The 16245-nt window shown below is 38.6% G+C and overlaps 1 protein-coding gene and 1 non-coding gene across 2 annotated transcripts in view; both read right to left on the minus strand.

Moving 5' to 3' along the window:
• Positions 1 to 16229, minus strand: part of EIF3A (eukaryotic translation initiation factor 3 subunit A) — a 35973-nt gene extending 19744 nt beyond the window's left edge. Inside the window, exons 1-11 of the mRNA XM_075026486.1 lie at positions 16073 to 16229; positions 12078 to 12268; positions 11728 to 11864; positions 8434 to 8597; positions 7228 to 7427; positions 6011 to 6219; positions 4817 to 4988; positions 3675 to 3779; positions 2763 to 2861; positions 1947 to 2063; positions 698 to 883 (exon numbers count right to left, since the gene is read on the minus strand). Of these exons, the coding sequence (XP_074882587.1) occupies positions 698 to 883; positions 1947 to 2063; positions 2763 to 2861; positions 3675 to 3779; positions 4817 to 4988; positions 6011 to 6219; positions 7228 to 7427; positions 8434 to 8597; positions 11728 to 11864; positions 12078 to 12268; positions 16073 to 16121 (1629 nt within the window). The 5' untranslated portion in view covers positions 16122 to 16229. The remainder of the gene's footprint in view (positions 1 to 697; positions 884 to 1946; positions 2064 to 2762; positions 2862 to 3674; positions 3780 to 4816; positions 4989 to 6010; positions 6220 to 7227; positions 7428 to 8433; positions 8598 to 11727; positions 11865 to 12077; positions 12269 to 16072) is intronic.
• On the minus strand, positions 2267 to 2399 carry LOC142030735 (small nucleolar RNA SNORA19). Its single transcript, XR_012650269.1, has one exon. It is a non-coding gene; the product is annotated as a small nucleolar RNA SNORA19 (small nucleolar RNA).
• Positions 16230 to 16245: the final 16 nt, after the last annotated feature.

Genomic DNA, 16245 nt, shown 5'->3' on the forward strand with positions numbered 1-16245 from the left:
AAATGAAAAGGTACATCTAATCTGAGAAAACACATTAATTAAAATATAAGATTTGGTATAAAGTCTCAAGTTATTAGTTTAGATTTCTACTCAATCCACAAGTATATAAATGCAGCCCATCACTACTGTCAAATTAGATCAGAGATTGTTACCACAATGCTCTGAAAAACAGAGCAACACACTTCTGAAAATAAACAAACGTACAAATGCACTAATTGCTGCCTACTCAAATCCTTGCAATGTCATGTTAAAATAATTAGATAGCTCAATGCCTTTCCTATGTCAAGGAAAGGTAAACCAAGTAACTCCTTCAAGTATGATCCCACAACTTCAAAACAAGCTTGTCTTGCTAAACCAGAAAATTTAGATCTATTAGAACAGGTAAGTATGTAACAGATGCAGAAGGATACTTTGTCATTAATAAATACATTAATGCTACACTACATTTGTATATATTAACACCTCAAGGATCAATTATTTGTTCTGAAGGGAGGGGACAGCAATTAACAATATTGATTACCACTGCACTGAGAACAGACTACTGGAAGGAGCACTTGATCAGACAAGCAAAAAAATAACGAACGGCAAAAAAAAAATAACAAAAGCCTGCATAAGGGCAACAGATAAACATCATACAATGCACATGGGGGAAACGTCAGAATTTGACAATGTTTTAAGAAGACTTAAAATGATTTACCAGTAAGTGAGGAGGCTTAATGACTGCAAGAGCCTTAGCCAGAGCTGAGGACATAGCAGTCAATTGATTTCTAATTTGCTCAGAAGGCATGCTTTGTAGTTGAGGGCCTAGTGGTGCATCTTCTCTGGTACTGTAATTCAAATCTGAGCCAAAACTCAGTGTCCGGGTAGTATGATCAAGGCGAACCTTTGCAAAAAAAAACAGGAAGGAAAAGGATTGTGTCATTTATTAAACAATTTCTCTGTTGCTCTGCCTATGACCAATATGAGTCAACAGAAGCTCTAAGCAGAAATTACTTTAAGAAGTTTTAGCTATACCACACTATGAGAAATGTCAAATTAGTGGAAGAAAAATAGCACTGTGAACAAAAGTTTGTTTGATTTCCACGGTTTATAAAAAAAAAAATTAAAAAAATCAATCACTGGAAGAGGCTGAACTTTCAACGATTCTATGAAATGAGCACTGCAGGACAAATCATTCTTGCCTGTTCCTCCACATTAGCAATACATGGAACAAGAATCCTGACTTTAAGGCAGACAATTTCAACTCATCTAAAATATAAGCTAAAGTTGTGTGTTAACCTAAATGAATTAAGTCAGCTTTATCTAAAAACCTAAATGGGTAATTACTAGCAATCTCAACTAAAAACCTAAATGGATAATACTAAGCAACCTCAGCTAAAAACTACTTGTATCTCATCACCAGCTTAAACATTTCACTACAGGCAGTCATTCTTTCAATACAGACAACTTTACCAACAATGCAATCTTCAACAGCAGCTGAAACATCTCAGACATCAGTGCGCATCTCAGGCACTGGTGTTTTACTTCAGTCACTTGGTTACATAAAAACCAACATCTGCTAGATGCATCTAGACTGCTAGATCTTTAGTCTTGCACAACTAATTCAGCATAGTCAGAAATTTGCAACCCTGTTTGTTAGACTTGCTTCAGGATATGCTGGACTAAATGATGCGGGCTCACAGGGCAAGTTTCAGTGAATTTTACTTCAACTTTTACTTCTATTGGACTTAAATTAATGGTGGCTGACCTAAATCAAAAATACACACCAGAATCTAAACAATTGTCAGTTCTTAATATATTGTCACATGCATCTTTTACTCTAGTTTATCTCCATCTGTCAGAATCAATTGTCTTCCCTAGGTTCAATGTCAACGAGTTAGTTTTTATCCAAGGTAATACACATGAATCCATACATCATTTCACAGAAGTCTTTTCACAACACTTACTTGTAAGTCACAATGTCTGGCTGCATCAACAATACTACGTTCCAGCTGGAAAGCATCAACAAAAGGAACCAGTGTAGCCAGACGAGAAAATTCAATGCTTTGATAAATCTGGGCCACCTGTATGTGAACAGAAACATTAGGTATTTTTCCTCATTAAAAAGAGATCAGAAATAAAAGTTGTATGGGCTCTAAAGCTAACTTACTAAACCGCCAATAATGGATGTATACATATTAATACAATTACAAATACGGTTTCAGGATTTTATTTCTGTAGTGTATTCAGTCTTAACCTGAGATTAAATGCCGTTCCTGAATGGCTTCTTTGTATGAAGGAGACTGGCAGCAGTAACTACTTACAGCTATGCTGCTAATTAGCCTTCAATTGTTCCTTTTGCACATCAGAAATAACACTGCTTGTCACTTGTAACGAAAGCAGGTCAATGAAATGTGCATTTTATAAAACACCTAGACACAAAAACCCAAAACCTCCCACCCAGACCTTACTCCAAAAAAAAGTTTTAAGAAACGATGAATTACCTTAAATAAGACATCATATATCCATAATGAAGAAAATTTAGGCAAGAGATCACGCCACTGTATGCAACCACTATTAAGTATAGCTACTACAGCTGTACCTAAATGATATACAAACCTGAAGATACAGGTTATATACTGGAAAAAAATATTTTAAAATCATGATGGTCTTCTATTTGATGGATAACATTTACTTTGGCATGGAAGTTTCCAACTTCATGTTCTTCCAGAGCATTTTCTAACTTATGTATACTTAGGAACATACATTTTCTTTACTCATACCTGCTGCAGAAGGCGAAGAATGGTATTGTTTTGCAGGTGAGGAACATACAGCTGCAGTTCAGGTTCCTTTTCAGCTTGGTCTTTCACCCAGTTCAGAACCTATAAAAATTCTGAAAAGTTACTCTACCTGCATCAACCCTTAAAAATTTCAGCATTGAAGTACAAAGCATGGCTCTTACATACTTCCAGTTTACAGCTCATGAAACAACAGCACTTGTGTCCAGATACTACAGAGTTTTATTGAAGTGTATCTTTTGATGAGAACACTTTTATTTATAATGGATAGCTAACATTTTTTGTATGAAGGCGACTGACAGTACTGGCAACATTTACCACACTGCTAATTTACCTTCAAGTTCTTTTTAGCACCTCAAATATCTTTGTTCCCACTATCAAAGAAAAAGAACATGATGTGCTTCATCAATTGCAGAATTTTCATTAACCTAATCAACAGCTCTCACATTATTTTACCTCCCAATACTCTACATTTTAACAGTAAAAACAATCATTGGTATATTTTTCCACTTCCCACACAACCCACTTGTATGCATATGCACATGTGCACACACAGTTTTCTCATTTCTGCACCTTTAAACTCAGTATCATCTCCACACCCACAAGACCTTCTGATATGTTCCCAAAACTCTGCACCTTAATAGGGGCCCTCTGAATAGCACCCCAGAAACCTGAGTGAATTTTCATTCTATTTCAATAACCTGGTGTACTATGTGTGTACTATGTGTATCAGATGCTATGTATTTGTCATTGTAATGGAATTTGACTAAATAAAGCCTACCATTGAAAATTCTGGCAAAAGAAGCAGCTAGTTGGTATTTACCACAAATCAATACTCAAATAACAGACTATTAGTCAATACTTGTTGCTACATACAAACAGAGCTACAAAACTTACCTTGCTGACACGGCTACATAACTTGAGCGGGTGAAAGTCTACTTCAAGCCAATTGTAAAGTTCTTTCACTTCTGGAACAACATATTGCACTACGTTGAACCTTACCTACAGTCAACAAAAAAATCCGAAGATCTTAAAATAAATAAAATATTAACAAATCATTATGCTATAAGAATTTTATATTCAATAAGTTAAACAGGCACCACATGTACCTTTTAATACAGGAGACTACTTATTCTTTATTACAGCATTCTTAATTGCAGTGACAGTAACTCTACACTACACCACTTAACTGTATTTAAAAATGGAAAAGTAGACAAAAACCATATAAACAAGATAAATATTTAGAATAGAGTACCACCCTCAACTTATTAGCCATTTCTAAGACACAAGTCCTACTACACACATGTAGGTCCACATCCAAACTAAAACCACACATCTCAGTTCATGAGTAAACTTCTGAAGCTTTAAATTGTGGTTTTAAGGCAAACTGGAGAGGTACCAGAAGAATTAATGCAAAATGTAAAAAGAACATTGAACGTAAGTTTTAGGCATGCATGCAAATGACTGCAAGAAATTCACACATCCTCTGAAAATACCTACCAATGAATGAATGCCTAATTTGTTTATGAATATCTGGGAAGGTCTGAAGATAGGTAAACCTAACCTCCCTTCAAATTAAACACAAGGAAGTTTTCATAACCACTTAGGTCCTTACAGCCCACTAGTTGTTATCTGACCTATGGTTATGCAAAATACATTTAAAACAGAAAAATAAGCACTTGGTTCAGTTAATTACACACCTTAGAGTAGGGGAAAAAACCCAAAGTTCTAGCTCACAACCCTTTTCAGACCTCTCAGTTTCAAAACAACATTTGCTGTTTGCGTGACATAAAGGACAATATTGAATCTGACTCTTTAGTGCACACAAGCATTCAGGCCTCCCGTTATTGCTGCCATTTCCAAACAGTCCTTCCTGTGAATCTGAAATTTTTACACTATACCGTAAGTCATATAATTAACCATATAGCCATTTTAACTTTTAAACTGTGTCCCATAACAAGTACAGTGCTTTAGAATGAAAATAGTCCAGAAAGAACACTCAGTGTTTAAAAGCTGCTCGTCTAAACACCACTGCCTACCATATCATTAATGAGACTGCCACGTGTAGGTGGGGCCTGAAGACCCAACAGGGTTGCCAGACGTCGCTGTTTCTCAACAATGATGCCATCCATATCCAGAAGGCGAGCAATATCAGTTCTCTCAGGAGTTATAGGAATTGACAGAGTGGCCAAAAGGACTCGAGTAGACATCCTGTTGACAAAGTATAATAACAAAAGATGAACTGTAGGAGAACACTAATTAATTCCTTTTCATATACATACCAATTCAAGAGTAGGAATGAGTAATATTCATGATGCAAAACTGTGTAAAAATACCAGCAATAACAGAAAAGATGCCAGCTGCGTAATAAAAGTACAGAATGCAGTGTTCTTCAGTAACCAGGGGAAAGACTGATAACATTTTTTCATTACTTAGGTATGTGTGTATTTAGATTTATATACACACACACACAGAGAAATGCTAAGAAACTTAAGCTGCCTCTGTAAATATCAAAATCCTATAAAATAATGAAAACAGCAGAAAGCAGCACCTTTTCAACCTATTTTAGCTGCAAATCCATACCAATTATTTTGATTGCATTGATTTTTAAAATTTACTGTGCAAGCCAGGTGTACTTTTTGATCTAACAATACAAATGACATTAAATATTTAAATTTTTACCTTAGTACCCAGATGAACAGGAATATAAGAATTTCCATAGAGTATTTATTCCCACCAGATTCTGATTCTATAAACGCCTGTACATGAACTTCAGAGGTTAATGCAGTCAATGATTCTGCATGCCTCAAAAGCCTTGCCAGTATCATACTTATTACCAAAAAATTTAAAGGCCATTTGGCTACACAGACTTTTATGTATTAAGGAAAAGTTTATAATAGTTATAATGAAATCTTGTGAAGTAAATATCACCACTCAGAAGAGAAAAAGGAAGCAAACCACAGATACTTATTAACTTGCTTAGCTTCCCAATCAATAATCAGAGAAGGAAACTTAACTAAAGTGATCCTGATGTTTACATTATTTACACTGTAGCTTTGTAAAATATTCTTCTTGCTCTAGGTTTCTTTTGAGGCAATTAGTACTGGCCACTTTAAGCATAGCTGCTCATAGCCATACATGTCAGCTGCTTCTTTTGGGGTACAATTAAGTTTATTTTTGGACATACAGAGTTAAAAATAGAATCTAAGATCACATTAAGTATCCTTCCCCACCTCTGCATCTCCTCTTGCGTGAGATTCTTTCGCATTTCTCTTGATAAGTGATAAAGTCGGTGAAGTGTGGATGCATGAAAAAGAGCATTTCCTGATTTCCAGAAGACAGTTGAAACTTTGTGATAGTAATTTGCCATCAGTTGTGGTTTGGGTGGTTTCTTAGACAGTGCAAATAGCCCATGAATATCCTCCACTGCTTTGAAAGCTTCCTAAAAAAAACAAACACACTACTTTTAGGAAGTTTTTTGCAACCCCCAAAAAAGGGAAAAATATACATTCACTAAAAGTTATAAGAGTATAATATATTTAATAACACTGGGAGATACTATCTTCGGTTTCCCCAGCTACATGAAATGAAATACTTCTTTCTTAATAAAGAAATTATTTGGACATACTGCAAATCCATTAACTATCTGCTTAGAATTTAGTGGTTAATGATTAGTTCATGTAGTTTTTTGCAAACTGGTTTCTTTCAGATTTTCAAGCTACAAACCAAGGGGGAAAAAAAAACCCCTAAACCAGAATTATAAAAACTCTATTATTTTACTGTTATACTAATTATACTATTTACTGGTTTTACTGTTTTTCATAAAAATAGTTTTTGTGAATGGGTATAGTTTCCCTAAAAATACATATAATCTTGGAAATGCCTTACATGTAATTGCTTACATACCTAAAAAAGAAACAACACAACAGAGAACATTCTCCTAATTCACAAAACCAAAAATTACAACCCTGGCTTTTTAAGGATTTTGACATTAGAAAGGTTGGAAAACCAAAGCACCTCTTTGAAAAACTTGCTTTGGAGTGCCCTCACTGGCTAGACACTAACATAATTCAACCAGCAATGCTGGAGCCCCAGCCTAACAGCAGGTTTTAACATTTACCAACCACTTCCCAGTGGAAGGTCTTCATGAGAATTGAAGATGGTAGAGGTGAAGGTGTCATCATCAACTTCTCACTTTCACAACTCAAAGTGACTTCAGCTACTTTACCATTTACTACTACCAGCAGAAGCTTTGTTTGAAATGCTATGCAGCAACATCAGACTAAGTATTCAGTACGCACATAGTACCACATTCTAGACACTAAAACTTCATTCTTTAGCTATTATCCCATCTTTACCTTGGATTATATACCATGAAACATGATCTGCGTGGAACAGACTCTGGAAAAGCTGTAGACTACAGTGTCATTACAGGAGCCCTGCTGCATACCTGCCACAGCTCCATGCTAATAGCACTGTCAAGTTGCACAAGCCTGGTCTCCAAGTGCATTGACTGACTGTCAGGATTGTTGAGGTTGATTGCTGTGCTTTGGTTATGATGACGCTGAATCTGCCCCAAATGCATTCGCAGGTTATCACAGAGTTTACGGAACTCAGCTTTACGAGTGTACTGCAGGCAGAACTTAAAAGCTGCAAAAATGAACAATGTAAATTAAGAATGCTCACTAATGGTGACTTCGTGGTAGTTCTAAATGGCATTCAAATAAGTAAACCAGTACGTTTAAAGAATCTTCATTTACAGTCCAAAACCACATCAAACAAGATGCAATCTGTCACACATAATGAATAAGTGACAACACAGAGCACTTCCATCTTGACCTCAACAAATGAAGATGCTTCTACATAATTAAGCTTAAGGAGCAAAGGGAATACTTTGGGTCTCTTTACAAATGTTCTAATTTAAGCAGTGATTCTAGCTTTTACTTTCAACTAAGTGCAAATACACTAAAGCACCTAGAACTCATCTGACAGTCATCTTTCCTAATGTACTTGCACAATTTGAATTAAAAATCTAAAAGACTCTCTTTCAAAAATACAGAGCCCTAAGTTATACATACGAAGGAAAACATTTTTCTAATCATCTCTCACCCTTAAGAAAAGATTAACACATAAGCATTCATTCTTATAACATAAATTATTGCAGAATATTGCCAGAAAGAATTGGACTAGACTTTTTCCTATTACCTTCTGCATTATATTTTGCTAAGTTATGTCTGTGTCAAAATTGATAGCGCATTGTAATTTTACAGTACCCTTTTGTGTACACTAGTTTTTGACCTTAGCTGACATAGAATACATTAATGGAAGACACATTAGCCATTCAGGATAACAAAGTGAAAACACTATTAATTTTGATCAGTAAGTTAGAAAAAATAAAGACAGCATGAGTAATTCTCATATTCTCAGTATGTGCAGGTTCTGTTACAAGAAAAGATCCGTGTCCAGAAACCTCAGTAATTTTAAGGAACCTCTGTAATTTTAAGAATAATGTGTGTGTACATACCCATGCTTAGGAGATTAACGTACTTCCAACTCTGAAGCAATATTCAAATAGAAATAACCTTTAATTTTCTAGCTTTACAGGATGCAATATAGAAGTTCTAGATCTCATCAAGTTTCCATCTTTTCCACTTACCTTGCTGCGCAATATCATGGTACAGGCGTTCCACTCGAGAATTATTTCGGAGAAGATCCAAACATTGTCTATAGGATTCCCACAGAAATTTAACCCAAGGTGTCAAAAGCAGTCGGTCAGTACGATCCTGAGTGTCTTCTCCACTTACAGCACTCAAAAGAACACTACAGTTGGGTAGGGGAGTAAAGGCGGGGGGGGGAGAAAACGAGTGTTTTATTCCCCACAATTCTCACCAACTTTTCTAATCAAGATCTAAGATGAGACTGAATGAATCTGAACAGCTAACTGCTGCTGAACAGTCTTGCTTATTTTCAAATTGGTCCCTCAGATATCTACATCCTTTAAAGAAAAAGGGAGACAACTTTTCTTGCTGTTAAGTTTCAAACTTTGGCCCCTACATATATGACTGACACGTACAAGCTCCAGAGGTAAGGGACATCAGGAGCTTTTGTATCCTTCACATGAGTAAGCCAAAGGAAACTAATTCTAGGATTTTCACCTTCCCTCTTCTGCCAGGGAGCTGCGCACTGTCCCTCTGTTAGGATTCAAATATCACTGTCTACTCAGATACTTTCCTACTTGCTGAAACTTCCTTTTCAGTCACCAGCAATGCTGCCAGAGAACGCTCACTTCTTGTTGACATATGACACAGAAGCAATGTGTGCTTTACAATCTGCAGACATCAAAAACTAGAATACCTGAAGTATCAAATCCTTTAAAAATTCTGACACGAAAAAGATGCTTAAAGATATCAGCATTAAGATATGATAATCTTGCATTTAGTGGCCATAACTGCATTCTCTCATTCACAGAAATACAAGACTGGAAAGGATTCCTGAGACACTGAGACAAATTCAGTGCTACAGCCCACATGATCCCTTTCTGCTAAACAGTCCACCCAGCATGACAAACTTACAAAGAATCATCTTCCCTAAGCTTTCAATTTTAAAATCCTTTTTGAATTATGCTTCTAATATAGGCTCTCAACTCTTGTAACTCTTCTACTACACCGCTTCCAGTTCTATTTTCCTTCCTTGAGCGCTAGTACTACATACAATATTAAAGATGACATTTCGCCAGCCCCTTGTTTAACAGATCAAGCAGTGAATCCAGCAAAAAAGTACAAGTAGTCTAGAAAACAGAACCTAAAAAACACAAAAGAAACTGTGGTTGTTCAGATAAAGAAGTGTGACTGAAAAGACACATTTTCTAGTCCTCAGTTATATAAAAGAGAACAAGGAAAAGAGCGGTCAATCTTCAATGTCTATTAGTGGGATTCCTCTGTAACAAAGACTATTTCAGGCACTGGAAATAACATAAATAGTATTGCCATCCTGGAACAACTACTGAAGACAGGTCCATAACCATTTCATTTTTTGCAACCAATGAGTTCCCAACTTCTACCAGAGCCTTGCTGTTAACATGTAACTCCACGTCTTTGTGAGTAGTATTTGACTACTGTAACTCTATTCCTCATAGTCGCCTACACAAGACAAAATGTCCCATACTTTCACAATTTCTTCCAATTTTCTATCATCAGCAGATACAACTTTGACTTTTTTAGTTTCCGTGCCAAGACTTTAATTGAAAGAATTCCCACTAACTTCACTCGTGCTCCATATCTCCTTTCGTCATTACATGTCATCAGTTTCTCACTGGGTAATGTCTTAGTCCCCTTCCAATTCAACTGCAAACATCCCTTCTGGTATGGTATCAACAGCTTTACTTTTCCCCAGGTTATATCTCTGGCATTTCTTAAATCTAAAAAATTAAATTACCAAAGAAAATTCTAACATAATCATATATCATCTACCCTTTGGCAAGCCTGTGCTAAATTTTATCTTATTTTTAACTCCACATACTACTTCCTCCCTTCAAAACTCATACTAAAGACCCAAATGTTATTACGATCGAGATAATAACACATCCGCAACTGTTCAGACCACTACTCAGTCCTGCATACGGATGATGAGAAAACACACTGTGAGCTCAGATGGGTATCTGCAGAGCTTTAGTACCCACAATATCTGCTGATATTTTCAGAACTCTAGGATAGGAATTACACTGTCACTCAACACGAAGAGAAAGACAACTTTTCCGTTCACCTCAGACAGGGTAATTTCCATGCTCTAAAATCCTCTTTCTTTTATTTCAGAATCAATATTCTTACAAAAATCAGTAGCAAAGTATTACTTTAATCTTCAGACCACACCTAGGATGGCTAATTTCAACCCACTTCCTCGGAATTTTACCACCATTTTTCCTAGAATTCTCCACTTATGGCTGAAGATCCTTTTGTTATTTCTTTTGATATCTTATGCAAGTTTTAATTTGGTTTGACTTATGGAAATTTTAATTTATTCCCTACACCTTTTGATGTTTTTAAAGGATATGGGCAGATGGCCTCTTCCAAACTCAACTGGAATGCTTTAAAACATTTCATCACCCCCATCTTGTCACCCCTCTTCCACAGATGTCACCACATACGTACCTGTATGTGACCATTCCCTAAATCAACAGATTCATCTGAAGAACATAAATATGGAATTAGAGCTAACCTTACTTTGCTTGAAGCAGATTAGGAAGTTCTCCTACAAAACATTCTGACAACAGAATAGTGACTTCTCGCAGAGCTGGAGAGTGGTTTCAGCCTAACCTGACACTACTTGCCAGTGAAGGTCTATACACAACCTAAAGCAGATATATTTACTGATCCTTTTTTCCATTCCTTCTACGTTCTCATTATCCATCCAATTAATTAAAACACTCTGAATTTACTTTTTATGCCATTTCTTCTATTATCGCATCAGTTACCCGAGCCAGTATAAAGTAACATTTCCTTTTGTTTGTACGTGCACAATGTGGTCAGAAAGACTGGAGGTTATCACATACAGGAATTAAATTGGTTCAACATAATTAATAGCATTTGTACATCAACTGAAAATGAGAAGCTTTCAATAATAAACTCTCCAATACCACTACAGATGCACATCTGAGCAGACCCTAGAAAGCGGTGACCCGACTCCTAGAACCACTCCTACTGTGTCTATGTTTTCTATTCTTTACTACTTACTTTCTTTACTTGGACTTAGGATTTTCTTCAATGCAAAATTCCTGTTTTTCTTCTTACCCTTCAAACCTCTAGAACACCCCTAGCATTCCATTTCAAATCCACCACCTTTATATCTCGGTTCTCTGAACTGCCAACATCCTTCATGAAAATAAGGATACTTCCTTCATGAACATAAGGATATTTTGCTGTGAATTGCTACATTTTAAAGACAGGCCACCTACCTTTCTGGAGTTTGAATGTTATCTAAGTCTTCTATGTCCAGTACCATCTGCTGGGATTCTTCCTTAGCTGCTTCTGTTTTTTCTTCAGCTAATTTTAAATAGGCTCGAACAACATCCTCCAAAGATTTGATGTTCACCTACATCAAAGGCAGAAAATGGGAAGATGTTTCCACCCATAATAGGCAGCAAATATTTAAAATGTAAATGCTACAAACTCAGGAACATCTAAAAGGCAAATTAATTTTCACTCAAGACCAATCAGTTACCTTTAGATCATATCAGCTGACATATACCATGCTTGCTACAAAAAAAAAAAAAAAAAAAAAAAAAAAAAAAAAAAGCAGCCATACCTGCTGGCAAATATTCTTGTACTGGTACAGTCCTTCTTTTGCCAGATGACTCTTGCGGAGATCCACACAGAGTTCCAGGTACTTCAGCATAATTGGCTCGTGGATCTTCTGCCATGTTCGGTGTTTTTTACTTTTCATAACATCATAGAGAACATCAAGGGCAGGCTGCTTTTTGCCGACCTCAAGGAATTCTGAAAGTAAAATCCAATTAGCAAAAGACTTGCAAACCAGAAGATGTATGTTTTTATGCTTAACACTGTAAACTTTCAGAATTTAATCAACTCTAACCAAAGTTCATTGATGGTTTGATTTAGCTAGCCTTATCAAAAACGTTGGCAGATGCAACTGCAGTGGCAGTCTTTCAATGACACAACTGGCAAGCGAATGCAGACCTCTCCATTAACATGAAAATTTCAGGATAGCAGAGAAGTCTCTCCACCCATCAAGGCATGACTGGGCACTTCATACATATTAATAAAATAAATACATCCACTTTTAAAGCTGGTTTCATCAAGAAGGACAACGAATACACACCACAAGCCTTGTTGTACAGCACCTACCAATGTCATTCAACAAGATGCAAACCATCCAGTGAATTTGACTTAAAAAAAAGCCCTGCCCTCAAGCCAAGAAAGAAACAAACTTCCCTCAGAAAATTTGTTCGGATTTTTTTTTTAAACTCGGTGGTCTAGAGATTCAGTTTGTAGAACACTTACACCACAAGCTGCTACAGCCCAGTTGAAAGGTCAGACATTTTTTAAATCAGCCTTGCTGCTGAAACCAGTGCCCCATTTATTCATTCCCTAAGCAGCTGCTGTTACTAACAGGATCTCTCAGCATCACAGCAACTCCCATCTATGATATACCACACGTTCTGCTCAGTACAAAATACAGCAAACCATCCACAAGCAAATACCGAAACAGCAGCCAGCTACCGGCAGACACACAGGCCCTACTCTAAGTACTCTTAACCGCAGAAAAGCAAGACAAAAGAACAATGAGAATGGGAAGCAAACAGGTTTAAAAGATAAGGAGAAGTCGAATACAGCTAAAAGGAAATGTCTGTATTCTTAAAGGCTGAGGGGTGTAGTCAGAATTTTCCATTAAGTACTTCAGAAATCACTACATTCCTGAAGTAATGGCAGAAAGGATTAAAGTAGGGGCCTGCTCAAGGTGCTCAGCCATCACAGAGCTTCTAAGTTTTGGAATCTTCGAATTGAAGTTAAACATGGCCGAGATGTATTTTGAAAGCAGCAGTGCGGTTTTAATTTAAGGACCACGAGAGCATGTATTCAGGACTTAGTTCATGTAAATAATGAGCTTGCATAAGATGAGCAAGTTCCTTTCTAGAAAAAACATAGTGTTACATTTAAAGATAATTAAGGTTAAAGGGTGACAGTATTCAGCAGCACTTTTTATTCACCAAGCGAATTTTAATAAAGCTATCCTCCATCCATAATTTACACTGTTATTCTATCTCAGTGCTGCTTTTGAGACAAATACTGCTCAGCTTTACAATTTCTTATTTATGAAAATAAACTTGAAAGGCAAGTTTAATCTTGCAACAGTGCCAGGCCATTCCAACCACAGCTCTTGGTGGTCGATAACCAACTGGACAAAGCACAAAATTAATTAATATTGTTTTGAAACTTTTAATTAACTCTGGTCAAGCAAGTTCTTACGAGTAAGTCAAATAATTAAGGCTAATTTAACAGACACTGTAGTAAAAGCACGCACAAAGTGAACATGAAGAGTCAAATACAGCACACATCACCATGCCTTACAGTAGAAACTCTAAGTTACGGAAACAAAGGTTTGTAACAGACAAAATGTAAAGCCTTAGCCCCCAATAGCTTTCAGAATTACATTTTTTCTATTGTTTTCTGTTATGCCACTTCAAATGCTAAATGGTAGCCAAAACAGCAACTGAAGCTCTGAGTGACAAGAACTCACCTGATACACACTGACAACTCATCTAACCCAAAATCCAGAATTAAGCTAAATTTTCAATCTGAGAAAATGTATGTCTTTACAGAAGGTGACCAAGAAGTCATGTGTTATCTGATATCTCTAACAGAAAGCAAACTCAGTATCTGCAACAATAAAACACTCCCAAAAGTTGCATTACATCCTTGACTACAAAGCAATGCCAGATATTAACAATAACTAAGGGTTGGCTTTGACCTACATTTATCATTTAGAAGGAAAACTAGCCTTTCTTACATATCTGTACATATTTACAATCATTCAAGCTCTTCTATTTCCAAACATCTTCTATGTATGTTAAGGTCCTGAGAACCTCAAGCATAAAGTGCTCCTAAATGCTCACTTGAGCCTTATGTATAAAATGCAAACACTTAAAAGTCTGGAAACTGCACTGAATGTTCCAATTTGAAATGTCAGTTTGACATTAAACTGCTTCCTGCAACATACAATCTGCCTTAGGTACAACTTCTCACCCTTTATTATACTCAGCCATGGTGAGATTGAGCCCCTGCAGTTTGCAAGACTTGACTCAGTCTACTGAGACTCATTATTGCTAACATTTGTCTAGAGAATGCTCCCTTCAGTTCAACTCTACTCTTTCAGTTTGTCTGAATTTAGTAGACAGTGCAAGTGCAAGAGATGTGAATTTAAATCTGCTCTTCAATACCAGGAGAGCAACGATAGAATGTCAGATTTAAACAGTTTAAGGTCAATATTCCAACAACGTGACTTGCTCACCAAGTAAGTACAACTTACTCTACCCAAGACTTCTGAAGTTTAACTGAAGTTTATATACTACTGTATGTGCATCCTTTCCAGTAAAAGGACTGCTAAAATACAACTTCATTTTTGGAAGTTGATTGAAGCTGATTTTATCTTTCATCTTTTTTATCTTTGCATGAATAATTTTTACAACGAATTTTAGATTAGAAATCTTGAAGATGTGAAGTACTTTATTTAACGTTTTCTTATTAAAACACCAGAGACTTGCATTATGTATAGTCCCCAAACTACGCAGCCTCTTCAGCTGTCATTTCAAGACCCATACATCATCTGTAATTTTTGGATGTCTTTAAGTGTCATCCTGCAATCAGCCCTGTGACAATGAAGGGTCTAAACGGTCTTGCTAAGAGCTTAAAATAGGATACCATAACAAAAAGAAGTGTCAAAGCCATATATTTAGCCTGAAAGGAGACAGCTGATAAATATAACCAGTCCAGCCTTTACATGTGGCAGTCAGCGAGAGACAGCTACAGCGCAGTCATCCTTGGTTTCCATTCCAGGGGCAAACTTATGCATCAGCCCGTGCAACATTTAATAAGTTTAATCATTTGCCTTCTCACCAGAGGCACAGGAAGGACGGGACTACTACATACGAAGCCCACATGGAAAAACAGGGCCCGGGATCAGACCGGTTTGGAACTCATCCCGCAGCGGGTGCAAGATCCGGGCCGGACACCTCACGCCAAAGCCCCCGGCCAGCGGAGAGCCCCTTCCCGTCGGCGGCGACTTTGCGGCAGCTCCCGCGGGCGCAGGGCCGCAGCCTGAGGCGCCGCGGGGCCCGGGCCGCGCTGCCCTCGGCAGAACAGGGCCCGGCCGCCGCGACCATTCCCTTCCCCCAGAGCCTGCCCACCCGTCTCCGCCCGCGGGTGGCCGGGGGCCCCGCCGGGGAAAGGGAGGCGGAGCCGGGCCGGGCCCGCTCCCCGCGGCCGCCCGGGCCTGGCCTCCGCCATGCGGCGCGGCCGACGCCGGCAGGCCTCGGCCATTTCTTCGCGGCAAGGCGGCGCCGCGCCGCTCCCGGGAGGCCTCTCCTCAGCGCCAGGAAGGCGCCGGCCGAGGCTCCGCGCCGCGGGGCCGCCCGAGGAGCTCCGGGGATGGGCACGGCCCGGCGCGGCCTGGGGGTAGGGGGTGGGGGAAGAGGAGCGGTACGGGCTGCCCGCCGCGGCGGGGGGAGCGGGAGGCGAACCGGCGGTGTGTGCGTGGGTGGGAGTGGGGCGGCCCGCACTGACCGTTCGCCCGCTTCAGGGCATTCTCGGGCCGCTGGAAGTACACCGGCATGATGGCGGCGGCCTCTCCTCACAGGGCGGCGGCGGCGGCAGCGGCGGCGGCTCGCTCCGTGCTCCAGCCAGGCAGCCTGCGAGGCCGGAAAGGGAGGGCGGCCCGTCACCCGCGCGCGCTGACG

The sequence above is a fragment of the Buteo buteo genome, chromosome 4 (genome assembly GCF_964188355.1).
Source record: "Buteo buteo chromosome 4, bButBut1.hap1.1, whole genome shotgun sequence".
NCBI lineage: Eukaryota > Metazoa > Chordata > Aves > Accipitriformes > Accipitridae > Buteo > Buteo buteo.